At 42.6% G+C, this 16,192-nt stretch overlaps 1 protein-coding gene across 1 annotated transcript; it reads right to left on the reverse strand.

The window, feature by feature from the left end:
• Window positions 1-11,446: 11,446 nt before the first annotated feature.
• Window positions 11,447-15,714, reverse strand: LOC102714003 (pentatricopeptide repeat-containing protein At5g48910-like). The gene is made up of 2 exons (XM_006651903.3): window positions 13,741-15,714; window positions 11,447-13,141 (listed from the first exon to the last, which is right to left on the reverse strand). The coding sequence occupies exon 1, from the start codon at window positions 15,712-15,714 to the stop codon at window positions 13,891-13,893; it is 1,824 nt and encodes a 607-aa protein (XP_006651966.1). The 3' UTR covers window positions 11,447-13,141; window positions 13,741-13,890.
• Window positions 15,715-16,192: the final 478 nt, after the last annotated feature.

Consider the following 16,192-nt stretch of genomic DNA (forward strand, 5'->3'; position numbering starts at 1 on the left):
TAGATGTCACAGATAATTCTATTCCTCGCATAGCAACAACTAGAATAAAAAAAAGACAAAGCATCGGAAAATAAACGGTTAATCCCTATCAATAAACTTGTTATAGTCCTAAACCATAGAGTATTTAGCACAGGTGCTATAGAGAAAAATGTTTTTATACCATGCATTGAAAATTCTCCTTTCTTATTGGAATACGTTATGATCATATATTCTCGGCCAAGTCGTTTGCATTTTTTTTGTTCAGATGGAATTCCTAACTAAAAACCAAAAAACAAAAAGACTATCCCTAAATTCTGAACTAAAAACAGAAAAAAAAAAGCTATGCCTTTCTTACTCATTCCCAGGAAGGAATGAGATTTTTTACTATCCTTAAAAAGTATCTCAAGGTAATAAATATTTTAGTATAAATTTTTAATGTCTTAAGATACAGTGTATCTATATGGTATCTTAAGATATTTTTAAAAATAGTAAAAAACCTCGGAAGGAATAGTAATCCCCCCAACGGCACAGCCGCACGAGTAGCTCGTCGCAAGAGACAGCAGACGCGGATGGGAAAACGGGGCGCAACTGCGCCCGAAGAACGAAGAATCCATATGCGCAGCCGCCCACCACCGGACGCGTCCCCCGTTTACCCCCCCTCCCCGCCCGCGGTGTCCGCCCGCGCGACGACGCCGCCGCCGCCGAACCGAAGCCGCAGCCAAGAAGCACCTTCCCGCTGCCGCGGGTGTGGTTCGGTTCACGTGGGGGGGCGCCGCGCGAGGCCGCGAACCGTGTGCGTGGGCCGTGCCTCACCTCACAGCGACGCTACGTACGTGCGTGCGCCCGTCTCGCTTACCCATATCCACACACCACAAGTCAGCGGGACGGTTGGATCTTTTCTCCTTTTTTTCCCTCCTCTCGCCTCCGGCCTCCCACTCGATTGTTTGTCATGATCGGCGAGGTCACAGGATGATTTCAGCGTCCGTTGTTGTTTTGAGTCGGTCAGAGTCGCACGCACGCTTGCGTGTGGCCGGCGTTATTAGAGGTTACTGTGGTCTGGAACTCGCGAGTCGCTCGATACATCAAATCGAACTCTAACGCTAGTGACTTCGATCTCAACAGTCCATCTGCGCTTTTCCCTGTGCTCGTTTCAACCTGCTCCCGTTCCTGGGAGGGTCGCATCCATCTCACGCCAAATTTGCTGTGTGCCACTGTCCCAGTCGCGGGCCTGCACTAGCGTGTGACACTGTGACTGTGTCTTGTGTGTGCTAGTTGCTGCACGTGCCTTTCTCAGGTCCAATTGGATTCTACTACACCGCTTTCATTGCGAGCGGGCGAACGATCTGGTCCTGGCAAATTCCAAAAGGCATCCGATCCGAGTCAGTCGCTCTGGCCGAATGCGTTTGTTCGTTCTCTGTGCTTTTGACGCAGGCTCTCTCGCCTCGCCGGCCGGGGGGGTAATTTCACGGGCAGATGCGTGACAAATACCGGCAGAAACGCGCCGGCGCAAACGACGACAGGTGACCACCACCACCAACGCGTTGCACGTATAGTAGATGGCAACGCGAACGCTTAGGCATTGTTTAGTTTCTAAAAATTTTTTCTAAAAATATCACATCGAATTTTTAGACACATAAATAAAGCCTTAAATATAGATGAACTAAAAAAACTAATTGCACAGTTATGAAAGAAATCTTGAGACGAATCTTTTGAGACTAATTAGTTCATAATTAGTCATAAGTGCTACAGTAACCAACATATGCTAATGACGGATTAATTAGACTCAAAAGATTCGTCTCGCGGTTTTTATGCTAGCCATGAAATTCGTTTTTTCATTCGTATCAAAAACCCTTTTCGACATCTATCAAACGTCCATGTGATGTTTTTTTGTCAAAAAAAATATTGACAACTAAACACCACCTTAATTTAATTTGCTTGCTTGCTTGAATTGCCCGGGTCAAAGGGGAAACGCAACGGCAGTGCGGGACAAAACGCGCGAGACTGATTGACATTTTCGTTTCCTTCGTTTGCCCTGCGCTTCGTGGTACACAGGGGTTCGCGCTGGTGTGACATTTTTTTTGTGGCCCATGCGTCGCCTGCGTTCGTGTGGCTTTCGACCCGCGGACGGCGGCGGGCTTTACCTTTACGTATTAATTATTCAACTTGGTAAAACCAAGATGGATAAGTACATCGTTGAAGTAATTAATTTGATACGTGAGTTAGTTTTTTCTTTGTAGGGTGTATTCATGTGATAATTTGTACTTGGGAACTTCACGTAATTTTTCTTATGAAATTAATTCAGTCTCACCCTCATGGATGTAGGTGCGTTTTTTAATCCACGGCCGGTGGTGGCTTACCTTTTCGTATTAATTATTCAGCGTCAATTCGTTTTACCTTTGCACAACTCAGAAATCTCACGGAATTACCACATAAATTAGTTTTTCTGGATAATACATAAATTTCTTTATTTCCCATGAAATTCAATTATAGTTCTCGTTTTTCAAACGAGTTATATAATAGCCATGCGAAACATGATTCATGATACTATCTGAATTACCTATATAAAACGTAAAGAAATGACTTTAGTTGGGAATACAAGATCAGTAACAGCACCGTATTTCTGTCGCGAAATCTGTAGAAGCAATTAATGTTACATGCATGCGTAGAGTAGATAGGAGCCATAGACAAATTCAGGTGCTGTTTAGATGGCAAAATATTTTGGTGAAGATGTCACATCCAAGCATACGGTCATATATTTAAAGTATTAAACGTAGTTTAATTATAAAAAATTTTAGATTCCGGTTGAAAACCGCGAGACGAATCTTTTTAGTCTAATTAATTCATCATTAGCATATGTTGGTTACTGTAGCACTTATGGCTAATCGTGTACTAATTAGACTCAAAAGATTCGGTCACGATTTCCTCCATAACTGTATAATTAATTTTAATGTTCATATATATTTAATGTTTTATTTATGTGTCTAAAAATTTAATGCGATGTTTTTAGAGAAAGTTTTTGAGAACTAAACAGGGCCTCAGTCGTGCAGTGGTGCAGGTGCATTGACAGATTTGCAGAATCGGGCATGGTCGTGTGTGCGACGGAGGCAGCTTTTGCCCTGCATCACGGGAAAGCAAGCAAGCGGAGCGCAACAACAAAAAAAAGGGCTGGGAAACGACGCGCACAAGCACAAAAACGCTGGCAATTTCGTCCAATTCCGCCAGGCAGGCTGCGTCGTCCAACGACTGTATGTTGGTCATGCTCAAGCTCAAACCCAGTTCACGCGCGGCGCGGTGAACCAGTCTAACTCCCTCGAGAACACGACAAATTGGTGACTCCACATAAGCACGTCATAAAACATGCTTATTTTTTTTAATAAGTTCTTTTGAATTACTAGAAACACATCGAGAGTGATACTATCTGCTCTATTTATTCAGTACTCTCTCTATCCATGTTTTTTTTTACATGACGCGATTGATTCTTATGTTTATATTTGATTATTTGTCTTGTTAAAAAATTATATAGTTATTAATTATTGTGCTATAATTTGATTTATTATTATATAAACTTTAAATATGACTTATAATTTTGTATATTTAAATAAATTTTTTTAATATGACGAACGGTTAAACATAGATTCAGAAGTCAATAAAATCATATAAAAATATATGTAAGATATAATTCATTCTGTTTATACTCTCAATTAGCTATAATAAAGAACAAAAAAAATCTATTGACACATCAATTTCGTTTACTCCATCTCAAACGGGCTATGAATCTCCTAGAGAGAATCAGATTCGGGCATCCAAACTTACTACCATCTTGATGAGTACTCCATTTTGGACCAGATGAGTTAGCATTTGTAGCAGCGATGGGGCCTTGATCGTTGACTTGTAGAGCATATATACAACTTGTACGGTTGTTGTGGGGATCAGCTGGGATTGAAAATTTGCATGCATGGATGGACTTTTAGGTCGCTCCCTTTCCGGTCGCCATCACTTGTAGCCCAACAATCAACTACTAGTACCTCGTAGCTCTCTTCATGGAAAACAAGCTAGGCCCCGTTCGGAAGACTAAAAACAAAGTAATAGATTAATACATGATTAATTAATTATTAATTATTTTTAAAAAATATTTTTATAATTTTTAAAATAACTTTTCTATAGAATTTTTTTAAAAAAAATACACCGTTTAGCAGTTCGAAAAGCGTGTGGCGAAAAACAAGGGATAACTTATCGGTATGTCCGAACGCGGCCCTTAGTTGCTAATTAAACCACACAGGGAAGAAATGATACATGGGTCCAGATGAACTAGGGCGTGTTCGAAGATGACGTGTTCAACTTATCTAATCAGCGCACGTAAAACGAAAAAAATCATTAGTACATAGTTAATTGAGTTTTAGCTTTTGCAAACTTGAAAAAAGAATTTATCTGATTTGGTTTTTGTTTTTTAACCTGCTGACAAGAGACGAGTAAACTGCATGAGTAATTTACAGCTCAATAAAGCTAGACAGATCACAGATGGACAGTCACATTCAGCTAGCTGCTGTTTATTACTGCATGCACTGATGCGCGGCATGTTTGACAATGGCAGGAAAAAAATTTAGGGAGTCTGTGGAAGAAAGCACTGGTCAGCAAGGCAGTAAAAAACACACAAACATTTCGTTTTCATGCATGGATGTGTGTGTGTCCCCAAACTCTGAATTCACCGTGCAGTATTTTACTGGCTGTCGTTTTTCTGTCTTGTTATTCACTTATTTAGGAGGTAAAATAGGTGGTATTCTCTCCGTAAATCTGTTCCATGTTATAAGACTTTCTATTTTTATCTAGATTTATATGTGTGCTAATAAATCTAAAAAATTTACAATATATATATTGGTACATGAATGAATCTAAACAAATCCAGAAAGACCTAGAACCAAGGAAGTAATTAATTATTTTGTTGAATAAACTGAAGGCTCTTTACAGTGAAACATCTTAACCTAACATGTGCTACCCTCACATGCTTGCATGTGCAAACAGTACAGGGAAATGCATCACACCACCTCGCTCTGCCATGATAAGTGTATAATTAAGCTAAAGTGTCAATTACTCTTTTGATGTTCGTGCATATATACTGCTTTATTGATTAATTTACTTTTCTCCTGGTCAAAGCACACAAAATGTTGGAGGCCAACCAGGCAGTTTACCAAACCGTGGTGTCATGTGCATTTCTCCAACTCCGTGTTAACCTAACAGCAAAACTAATTACAAGTACGTCACGTAATTAAATTTACATAAGCATATAACAAAGCTGAGCTAGTGAGATTTGGTTGCTGCAGTATTCAATAACTTGCATTGATCCGTATTCCATTCCAACTAATTTCAAGTGATATTCAATACGGATTACGCAGGTGTGTACTCGATCTAGACACGTAGTAGTATGAATTTTAATGAAAATGATAGGACACGGTGCATATTATATTGTGAAATCGTTTTGACTTTCTTTTTTCCATCCTTAATATAGACCAGATCGATCGTAATTGATCTCGAGCTGGTCACCAACTCAAAATCTATATCTCTCATAAATCAAATACTAGTTTTTTGTTTCACCATCTGACATGCATGATAAGAAGAGGTACCACCAATTTTTGTAGTTGGCATCTTTCCGATGACCTAAAAGAAATATAAATCAAAAGTTTTGAAACAGGTGGGCTACAACTAATCCAATGGATTGGCAGTAGCACAAGTCAATACCCTAGTGTGATGCCCTCTTAAATTAATTATCCATGGTTGACGACACCCCCATAATTCAAATTACTAAGGGAAAGATTTATTTTGTTTATAGTATTTCAAGCAAGATAAAGTTAAGGTCCAAGTGTGCACACTGGCAAGCACCCACTAACGCTTACTAATCTAATACTACTTCATTGCATTTTTTAAAGGTACTTAATTGCATCTTGTATCCATATCGTGCTAACATGGATTAGGTTGATCCTCACGTCGGCATGCAAATAACAATCATATGGGATTAAATAAAAACATACTGCCTTTTTTTTAAAACAAAACCAAGGTCTACATAGGCGTGCTCCCTATCGGCTCAATAGTTAATAGTTTTTATTTAATTAAATTAGATTGTAGTCAAATGTGGAGCATGGAGTTGCTTAATTAAATCCTGGCAGCTACTGCTATATACAAATAAACTTGGTTGTTGCTACCTCACTTTTTTTAAAATAAAAACCCGTGAAAGGCAAATTTATTGATTTCTCCGTTTCAGGGTATCCATACTATTGTCAATTTTCACATATATTAAACAACTATAAAATATCGATGTATCTGCATGAATATTAAAAGAACGCAGTAGGAGGAAACATCGATGTATCCGCATGAATATTCAAAAGAATGCACAATTGATGAGGTTGGATTTATATTGGTATATCTTGAAACACCGTCATGTGCATATATATATAACGGGCTCATATATAATATTCCTTCCGTCCCTAAATCCCTAAATGTTTGACGCCGTTGACTTTTTTATTTACGTTTAACTATTCGTCTTATTCAAAAAATTTATAATTATTAATTATTTTTATATTATTTTATTTATTGTTAAATATACTTTTATGCACATATATAACTTTATATATTTAAAAAAAATTAAATAAGATAAATAGTCAAAAATATATAAAAAAATCAACGACGTCAAATATTCAGAGACTGAGGTAATATCGTACAGGGGAAGGCTATAATTAGATTGGGTCTTTAGTCAGCCACTCAGATTAAATATATGGACTAATTGTGGAGTACGAAGACAATTGATGACAGCAGCTGACTTATTTTAGTACTCATTACAGTACTTTGTGATTTATGACTAGGAAAGCTAATTCGGTGGTACGTACGTTGAACTCGTGAGAGCCCACTTAGACAAATTTGGCGTTCAACGACCGTTTCACGCACCTAAAATTAAACGAAGTGTCTGACCAATCTGCTACTAATTATATAGCTTTTGTTCAACCAGTATGTGTGTATGTATGTATGAATTCATTCGTGCAAGCATGGGTAGCTGACCATTCCAAGTGAGGTGCACACAACGAGTGGCCGAGGCTAAACTAATTAACCAAATTAAAAGGTTTGACCCTGACCTAATTGCCTGCCGGATCTCTGAGATTAAGTCGTCACTAAGATCTGAATTGTCAATTTTGTGACTTACTTTTTCCAGAAGGGGCAAAGGCAAAAGCAGGGAAGAGACACCATCATTTCACAGTTAAACCTCCAGCTAGCAGCAGCAGAGCAGAGCTGATGAGACGCAGATTAAGTACTACTATAGTCAGAGCACTAAACTCTTCCTGCAAAAAGTCAGACCTGGAGAAGCTTTCAGGCGCCACCAATTAACCGGGCATGTGCAGTAGATCAGCCGTAGCTAAGACCCTCCTGGTTTTCATGGCACTAGTTTGACCTTGAGATCGATGTGCTGATCTTTTTTTTTCCTTGCATGTTAAGTTTCCACAAGTGAAGCCCAACTCCTGGATACTGTTTTCACGTAATAATGTTCTGTATTTAAAAATCCCATCCGATTTTTCTGAAGTAAAGTTTTAATTGTATAAAAGTTAAATTATTTGTTTACGAGCTAATTTATTTGTTGAGAAGATAAGTTGGAGTAACATATTTTATAGTGTCTTGAGCTACCCTGTTTTCTAATATAAAAAAATGGTGATCTTATACTTCGAGGTCATCCTCTTGATCTCAAAAGATTTAACTTTTAGCATACCTCTTACAAATCAAAGTAAAGCCATAAAAATTAGAATGATTTTTATCTTTTCAAATCACAGCACATTTATTCCTAACCTTTTTAAAATTCGGATGTATTTATCTCCTACATTACCAAACTTAAATTCAATAATTACTTACGAAATAAAGCTTTTCTAAAATAAATTAATGGAGCTAAAAATAAAACCTTCATGAAACGAGAGTAGTATGTATACGTGATACAATGTACGGCGAAACGGTCGTGACGTCCGGGGCAGAACGAGACGTGAGTGTACCTGGTGGCTGCCTCGCATGGCTGCTGGTGCCTGGTGTGGTGTCACGTTGCTTTCGCCGTTTTTCTCGCCGGGCGTAGCGAGAGAACGATCGATCTTGCTAGGAGAGATTTTAATACCCAGTACAGGGACGGCCCTTGACAAAACTAGCCGGTCTCGAACGGGTTGGCGCCGTGTTGCTACTCTAGGGAGCGATTGTTTGTATGTTTTTTTTTTTTTTGAAAAGTCAAGCAACATGTTTATAAATTATGTGAGTGATCTAAAATTAAATTAACTGAAAAAATAAACACAGATGAGAAAAACCTCCAAATCGATTCTAAATTTAAGTTTAAAAATTTAACTTATAAGCATAAATATAAAAAAATAAGAGTATTAATGTTTCCTCTCTTCTTTATTGGATTTTCGTTAAATGTTTTATAATTTATTTATATTATTAAAAAATATGTAATGTAAAGTATAATTATAATACATTCATTAATAAATCCACAGCAAAATAAATAATTAGGTAAGTACTTTAATTATAATAAATAATTAAATATATAATAAAAAATTAACTATGTCTTCTATTAAAATACTGAGCGAGAAAGCACTGTCTATACATATTACATGGTGGTATTTTTTTTAAAACACAATACAACATAGACGCTCACAACGTACGCACACTCCTCCTGAGAACGCACGCACGCAAACCCTACCTCTTATGTGGTGGTATTTGAGTAGCGTGTTTGCCCGAGCAAGTTCAATAGTATAGCCGACTACTAATTCCAATTTATCTATAGTCAATCTAATAGTCAACTCATACAATAGTTAACTACAAAACACCAATACATGGTCTCACATGTCATACACACATTTTATCTACAAATTAGTAACCCATATCTCTTCTCTCTTTCCTCTTATCTATTTAAAATATGCTTATAGCTGGCTTATAATCTACCATTTTACCTGCTCTCACGTCTGGAGATCCGTGTCTTCCGCGCGGCAGATCGCATTACGACATTGGCGGGGGCGTCGCCGGCGCGCGGGAGGGAGAGAGCGTGAGACGCATAACTACGGCAGAAAACGGCCCATATATTGTGGGCTAACCTCTCCGCTCGGGCCTCATGCTAGACATCATCTGTTACGGCCCATTTAAATTACAACGTTACAAGGCCAACGATTCAATTTGGGCCAACTTCTGCTGTTCGATCGGAAGTGTGTGGGGGCCCAGATCACGGGCCCAGATCAGTGCGTACATGTGTTCCTAGTGCACACTTTCTATCGGAGTACTTATGTACGAAACTTTGTAACTCCAAATCATACAGGTTTTATTAAGTCATATAAAACTTTCAACCCTGGCATCGATTGTTATTTAAAACTTCCATTTCAGAATTTAGGTATGAAAGTATGTGCTAAAAATTGCAAGTGTGCCATTCTCTCCATTCCATACCTTTGTAGATAAAATCAATTAATAATGGTATTGGGTTACAAGAACAAGAGTAACATATATGTATAGTCACATATTAAAATATCAGCCTTATCTTTTTGTTTCTGCTTATATGAATAAGGCAAAATTTTATTTTTTATCTTAAATTTGGAGCTGATTTTAAGTTTTTTCATCGTATTTTATTTTTTATGCTTTGTTTTTTATATCGCTAAGAATATGTATATAAAAATTTTATTTATAAATTATTTTTATTTTACAAATATGTCATTTCATTTTCCCTCGAAAAGCTAAAGGATAACCAATTATGATAGAATTGGACCAGAACTATTATTAGAGTTGTAATCTAACACATGTCTGTATATAAATATGTATGTTTAAATTTGTTAGCAGAGGTATGAATATAGGAAGAAACAAAAACATCTTTTAATATGGAACAAACGTACTCATTAGCACGGTTTGGTTTTGCATAGCGTAATGAGGCTCCCGCGACGCAAACAATACACTTCCTCACTCTCCACGATCGCATTTCTTCAAGATATGTCTGCATTATCCTAGAAAGCTGAGATCAGCGTTTCATCGGCATTCCATTTCTTGCATGCCTTTAGCCGATACAAACAATGCGTTACGCGCGTCAGCGCGTGTTGGCAATCAACCGTGACTCTGCCTCTGGGGCGATAGAAACTAGTAAGATCAAGATAGTATTTTTCTCGCCAGCATATATCGTCGTCGTTGTCTCTGGCGAGATTGATCACACTTAATTAACTTCCGTGAGGGAGGGAGATGGCAGAACAAGCTGTGGGCTCCGTCGCCTCCGCGGTGGTCGGGCAGATCACTGACAGGACACTCTCCACCGTGCTGCGGAAGCTGCGCACGCCGGCGACCACGCACGAGAAGCTGCAGCGGCTGGAGATGCTGCTGCTCAGGATCCGGAGCGCCATCGAGGTGTCGGAGAAGCACGCCATCGAGAGCAGCTCGCTGATCCAGTGGCGCCAGAAGCTCAGAGAGGCCGCCGAGGAGGGCGGGCAAGTGCTTCGCGGCTTCCAACAGCGTGCCAGGGACGACGAGGCGGCACGGAACGCCGCCGCCGCCGCTGCCACCGCTGCCGAGGAGCAGCAAGGCTGTGGCAACAGCAGCAGCAGCGCCGGCGGTAGTGTGGCCACCGGCGCATCTGTTGCCGTGTCTTTCACATGGAGTGCTCTCTCAGGCATGGCGAGGCGGATGCACGGCGCCACAAGGGCGCTCTTCTACAGCGACGAAGACATGGAGAAGCTGAACAGCTCGCTGGAAAGGCTGGAGAAGCTGTCTCCGGATATCCAGGAGTTCGTAATCTTGCTGCACCTGGAGGTATCACCGAAGCTGGAGCAGAGGCCTGCCAAAAGAATGAAGCAAACTGGACTAGAATTCAAGTGCCTCCGTAAGGCAGGTAGTGCCATACGTTCCACGCTGACATTGCCGAGGCAGAGATCAGCCTGCAGAACCAAGAAGGAAGCCGACGCGAGCGACAGCGTCGTTGCGCAGATGATGGACATCTCACTGGCCGAAAATGGAGATGCGCTAGTGAAGGAGAAGTGGGAGCTCACCGGAATGCTACGGCAAGTGCTGGCTGGTATGGGCAGAGCTGCGAAGATGGTCGATGAAAGAAACCTGGAAGATCTCGTATGGATGGCACGGTGGGCGGCCGTCCTGCGGGAGGCCGAGCGGAGGGGCAACGTCGTCGTTGGCAACGTCTTCTCCGGCAGCGACGTCGACGGAAGAGCTGGCCGTGTGACAGCAGATGATCTTTACCTCTTCGCGCGTACTGTGGACTGGTTGGCATGGGGCATGCCATGTTTCAACTTCTTGGTTGGCCTGTGCCCGTGGAACGAACTTCATTTCCTCGTGTAGTTCCGTGTGTACGTGATGTGAGCGCCGTGTTGTGCATCTGTAAAAGGGCCAACAAAATTGCCATTTACTTGAGTTTTGAGTTTTTAGATCATTAGGCTCTTAAATCGATGAGAATTGCTAAAAAAAAAGACACACGGCCAGCCCATTTCCGCCATTAAAAATCTTATTGGAGGTCGGCCTTACGGTGAAACCAACAACAATGGCACGCCTAGTTTGTCTTATCCAGTCCCTATCAAATCCTTCAGCCAGTATAGTCATTCGAAATAAAGAAACAATCTGTTATCACAGTTGTGAATCGTGATCAGTAGCGTACCCTGTTTGCGCTTCAGCCATGACAGAAGAGGTGATCGGCTCTATCGCCACCGCAGTGACCGCCGTGGTCGTGGATCCTCGAGAACTTTAATCAACAGACAGCCGCCGAGAGGCCCCAGCGGCTGGAGATGCTGCTGGATCAAAATCCGCAGCACGATGGAGGTGTCAGAGAAGCGCGCCATCGAGAGCGCCACGCTGATCCAGTGGCGGGACAAGCTCAAAGAGGACACCTCCCGTGGCGAGGAGGTTCTCCTTGTCTTCCAAGGTCGACGAAGCCGCTCGTCAGCACGCCAATGACCAGCAACAGCAGCAGGAGGAGAAGGCAGGGAGAAGCAGCTCTACTTCTGTGTCTACTACTGCTCTGTCGCCCACAAGAAAGGCACTGTCAGGCATGGACAGCACAGTGGAGGCGCTGGAGAAGCCAGCGGCGAACATCGGGAAGTTCATAGCGTTGCTCCAGCTAGAGACCTCACCGGAGCTAAAGCGAGCCTGTGAGTCCACCAGAAAAGTTTCGCATAACGCCGTCGTGGCCCCTGAGGTCGCCGGTGTTTCCCTAGCTGAGCCAACAGAAAGCCGGCAGCTTCTGATGCAAAAGCGGGCCCTTGTCGGAGAGGACAATTTTCATAACGCTGCCGTGATCGCTGAGGTAGATGGTGCTCTCCTAGCTGAAGCAACAGAAAGCCGGGAGATCCAAGAATTAGAGAAGAGACTCCGAGAAGCCATGTTATCACCTTCTCCGAGCAAAAGACGAGACATCAAAAGCATGAAATGGCTGGCTCACGGAGCTGATGTCCTCGCGGAAGCTAGGCAACAGGGCTTCAAAGTTCTCGAAACCTTAGTCCTGAAAGATATTTTGAAGTGTGACATTGAGACAGATCAACTCCGCAGCTTTGTACATACCATGGGGAGCTTGGCTGAGATGCGGAATATTTCGACAGGTTGACTTTTGTTCATGGAAAAATTAATTTGAACGCATCGATAAGCCATGAAATGGCCATCCTTTGTCACCATCTGTCCCTTCTTGTGTTTTTGCATAACTTGCTACCATTTGTCTTCGTTCAAATTAAGGAGGAAATTTATATGTCAGTGGCTTTCTCAAATGATTTCATATCTCATGTCTGACAGAAACCACCGAACTCTGCCCATCTAAACTCATATGTCATCCTGTAACTCCAGTTTGGGCCCCATGTAAAATGTCGCCATTCTAGTTCCAAATTCCCACCACTCCAAACATAGCTTGCTTGTCGGTCAAAAGTCTTAGCACTCTCCTTGGTATGCCACAATTTGTTATATCCTGGTTCCATCACTAGAATTCTTTGCAGCAGGAACCCTCCTTCAGGCCATAGAGCTAGTACCAGTACAGTCCCAACAGAGATCCCAATTCATGCAGGCTGCAGGCTGAATCCATTTATTCGCATAGTTTAAAAATCAAGATTTAACGATATGCCTCAGGAATGCTCAATCCAACCTATTGCAGTATGTAGGAAAGAAAAATTCAATCGTTAATGATTATTAGTGACATTTCCTGCAAAATCAAAGCAAAAATAGTCAGTACATGTTTATGCATGGCCTAAATAAAGAATTATAAACCCCGTGCACGCTTGGAGCAAAATTACCTACAAAATTATATTAAAAAGAAGGCCATCAGAGTAAATATAAAGCTGGGAGGAAACCCTCCAAGCATCTGTGCACTTGAAGATGACCTAATTTATTTTTGCAATTAACCTGTGCTTATCATGGAGATTCCAAACTGCCATGTGAAGCTTATGCATGGTTTAACATAAGATGAAGCTTGTGCATTAGAATTGTGGTAATCATATATTACGATACTCTATGGAAACCAAAAACACACTTTCTGATTGTGCACTGTATAAATATGTTGGACTACCCACAGATTAGCATCACAAGGATTTCTGTTGGTGTTTCTCTAGGCCTTTTAGAACCTTTGGATAATTTCGAAGCAAAAAACTACAGATGTGCATACAGTACATTTTTTAGGGAACATGCAGAAGAATTGCGTATCTTTGTATACATTGCATCTGCATAAAGGTCTGAATTATCATGTCCACTGATCCAAAAGGAAAGAGCGTGTATCAATAAAACTCAGTTCACAAGGTGAAGTACCTTAAATAGATAATTCAATGCTCCTTGCATCATCCTTGAATAACCATCACATTTTCGTGTGGAAAGCCTTTGTGTTGCAATGCAGAAGCTCCCCAAAACACGCATTAACATCGTGTCCAAAACAGAATAACCTTGTGAAACACAATTTCGTCACCAGAAATCCTTGCATGAGCAGGAACCATCCTTGAAGCGATGGAAACGACTCCGATCACGCACTAAAATCTCCCGATGATAAACCTGTGAAATGCACTTTATTGCTGCATGACAATCTGAGCATATACGTAGGTTTTTTACCACCCTGACCTGTGCTCCAGGGGGAGTTTTCAGTAGCGCAAATGCAATTGCCAGCTTCTCACTGTGCCACTGAAGTGCACCCTCCTTATCTTCCTCATCAAGATCAAGTAAGACCTCTGATGTAGCTGCGATGTGCCCAATGCGCCTTAGCTCTCTTGCCATCTCCTCAACCATCCTGTATATCTCCTTGTACTGTGGATGAGACTCATCTCCAGCTATGAACTCATGGATCTCTCCATCAAGTTCAACGACACTGCAGCCTGGCACCTTCTTGATTCCTTTCTTGCTCATCTCTCTCCTAATCTCTGACTTCTCCTTCCATCTCTGTGTCAATGCAAAGACATTTGAAAGCATGACATAGTTAGCCTCATGAGCTGGGTACTCGTTAAGAAGGCTCCTTGTGATTCTTTCACCTAGTTCAAGGCGACCATGAGCACGACAAGCAGAAACAAGTGATCGCCATATTATTGGGTTGGGTTGCATAGGCATTGTACGGACAAATTCCATCGCCCGCTCAACCATGCCAACACGACCAAACATGTCAACCATGCAACCATAGTGCTCAATCTTAGGCTCAATGCCATACTCCGTCTTCATAGCATCAAAGTAGTCACAACCTTCATCCACCATTCCAGCATGGCTGCATGCTGTGAGCACCCCAATGAAGGCAACATCATCAGGCCGCACACCTGCAACCTTCATCTCCTCAAATACCTGTACAGCCTCCTTCCCACGACCCTCCATCGCAAGTGCATCAATCACTGATGTCCATGATACAACACTCCGCCGCTCCATCCCCTCAAACACAGCCACTGCCCCATCCACATCTCCGCACTTGGCTAGTGTGTCGATCAGTGCATTGCACAGAGTCACAGATTTCTCAATCCCCTCTCTCTCCACAAAGCCTCGGACCCAACGAGCAAGCTCAAGTGCGCCCAAATCTGTGGCAGCCGCCAGGACTCCAATCACTGTCACCTCATCCGCACGTACACCATTGGCCTGCATCTCCCTAAAGAGCTCGATGGCATCAGTCGACAGCCCCCCACGCACATACCCACCGATCATGGCACTCCAGGTAACGGCACTCTCCCTGGGCATTCTATCAAACACATTTCGCGCGTCGCCAAGGAATCCAGCGCCAAAGCAGGAATACATGTGTATGAGAGTGTTCGAGGCGTACTGATCCGCCGCGAACCCGAACTTGAGAGCAGCGGCATGGGCTTGGAGTCCAACGGCCGGGGATCCCGGGAGCGCCGCGCACGCCTTGAGGAGGAAGGGGAAGGTGAACTTGTTGGGAACGACCGCGGCGCGGAGCATGAGGGGGAAGAAGGACGCGGCGCGGAGGCGGACGGAGGGGATCGGGGAGGTGGCGTGGGCGCGGATGAGCGTGTTGACGAGGAAGGCGTCGAGCGGGACGGAGGGGCGGAGGAGCGCGGCGACGAGGGGCTCGAGCAGCGCGGGCGCGGCGGAGGCGGACGAGGCGAAGAGCCTGGTGAGGACGAGCGTGCTGGAGTGGAGGCCGGACTTGAGGAGGAAGGCGACCGACTGGAGAAGGGACGCGAGCGTCGAGGAGAGCGCAAGGAGGCGGAGGCAATGCTGCTCGGCGGCGCGCGCCGCGGACGGCGGGTGGCGCGGAGCCGGCGGGAGGGGGACTGGAGAAGGTGGAGGCGGAGGCGGCATCAGCTCCAAAGGATGGGCGCGCTGAGACAGGGCGGTTCGATTTTGACTCCATCTTGCATTTTTGGAAATCAGCAAATTCTAGGCAAACATTTTTCATTTATTTGATTTTTCTTTTTGCAAGTGCTACTTTCTCTATATAGGCCCTGTTTAGATCCTTCAATATGGCAAAAATTTTGCCATTTTGGAGCAATTTTTGGCAAATGGATCTAAACACTAGGGTAAGAAAATGACAACTTTGCATTTGGCATTTGGTAGTCTAGAGTAGCAAATTTCATCAAAAAGTGCATAGGGACGCGGACCACCTCTCACTTTTGCCAAAAAAAAGCAACTTTTACATGTCTCTAAACACCAACTTGCAAAAATACAATGCCAAAACTTTTATCACCAAAACTTTTGTCATTTGTCATTTGCTATTCTAAATGGATCTAAACAGTGCTATAGTAGTATTTCAAAATTTGTTTTTAAAGTATAACAATAC

This window comes from Oryza brachyantha, chromosome 3 (genome assembly GCF_000231095.2).
Source record: "Oryza brachyantha chromosome 3, ObraRS2, whole genome shotgun sequence".
NCBI lineage: Eukaryota > Viridiplantae > Streptophyta > Magnoliopsida > Poales > Poaceae > Oryza > Oryza brachyantha.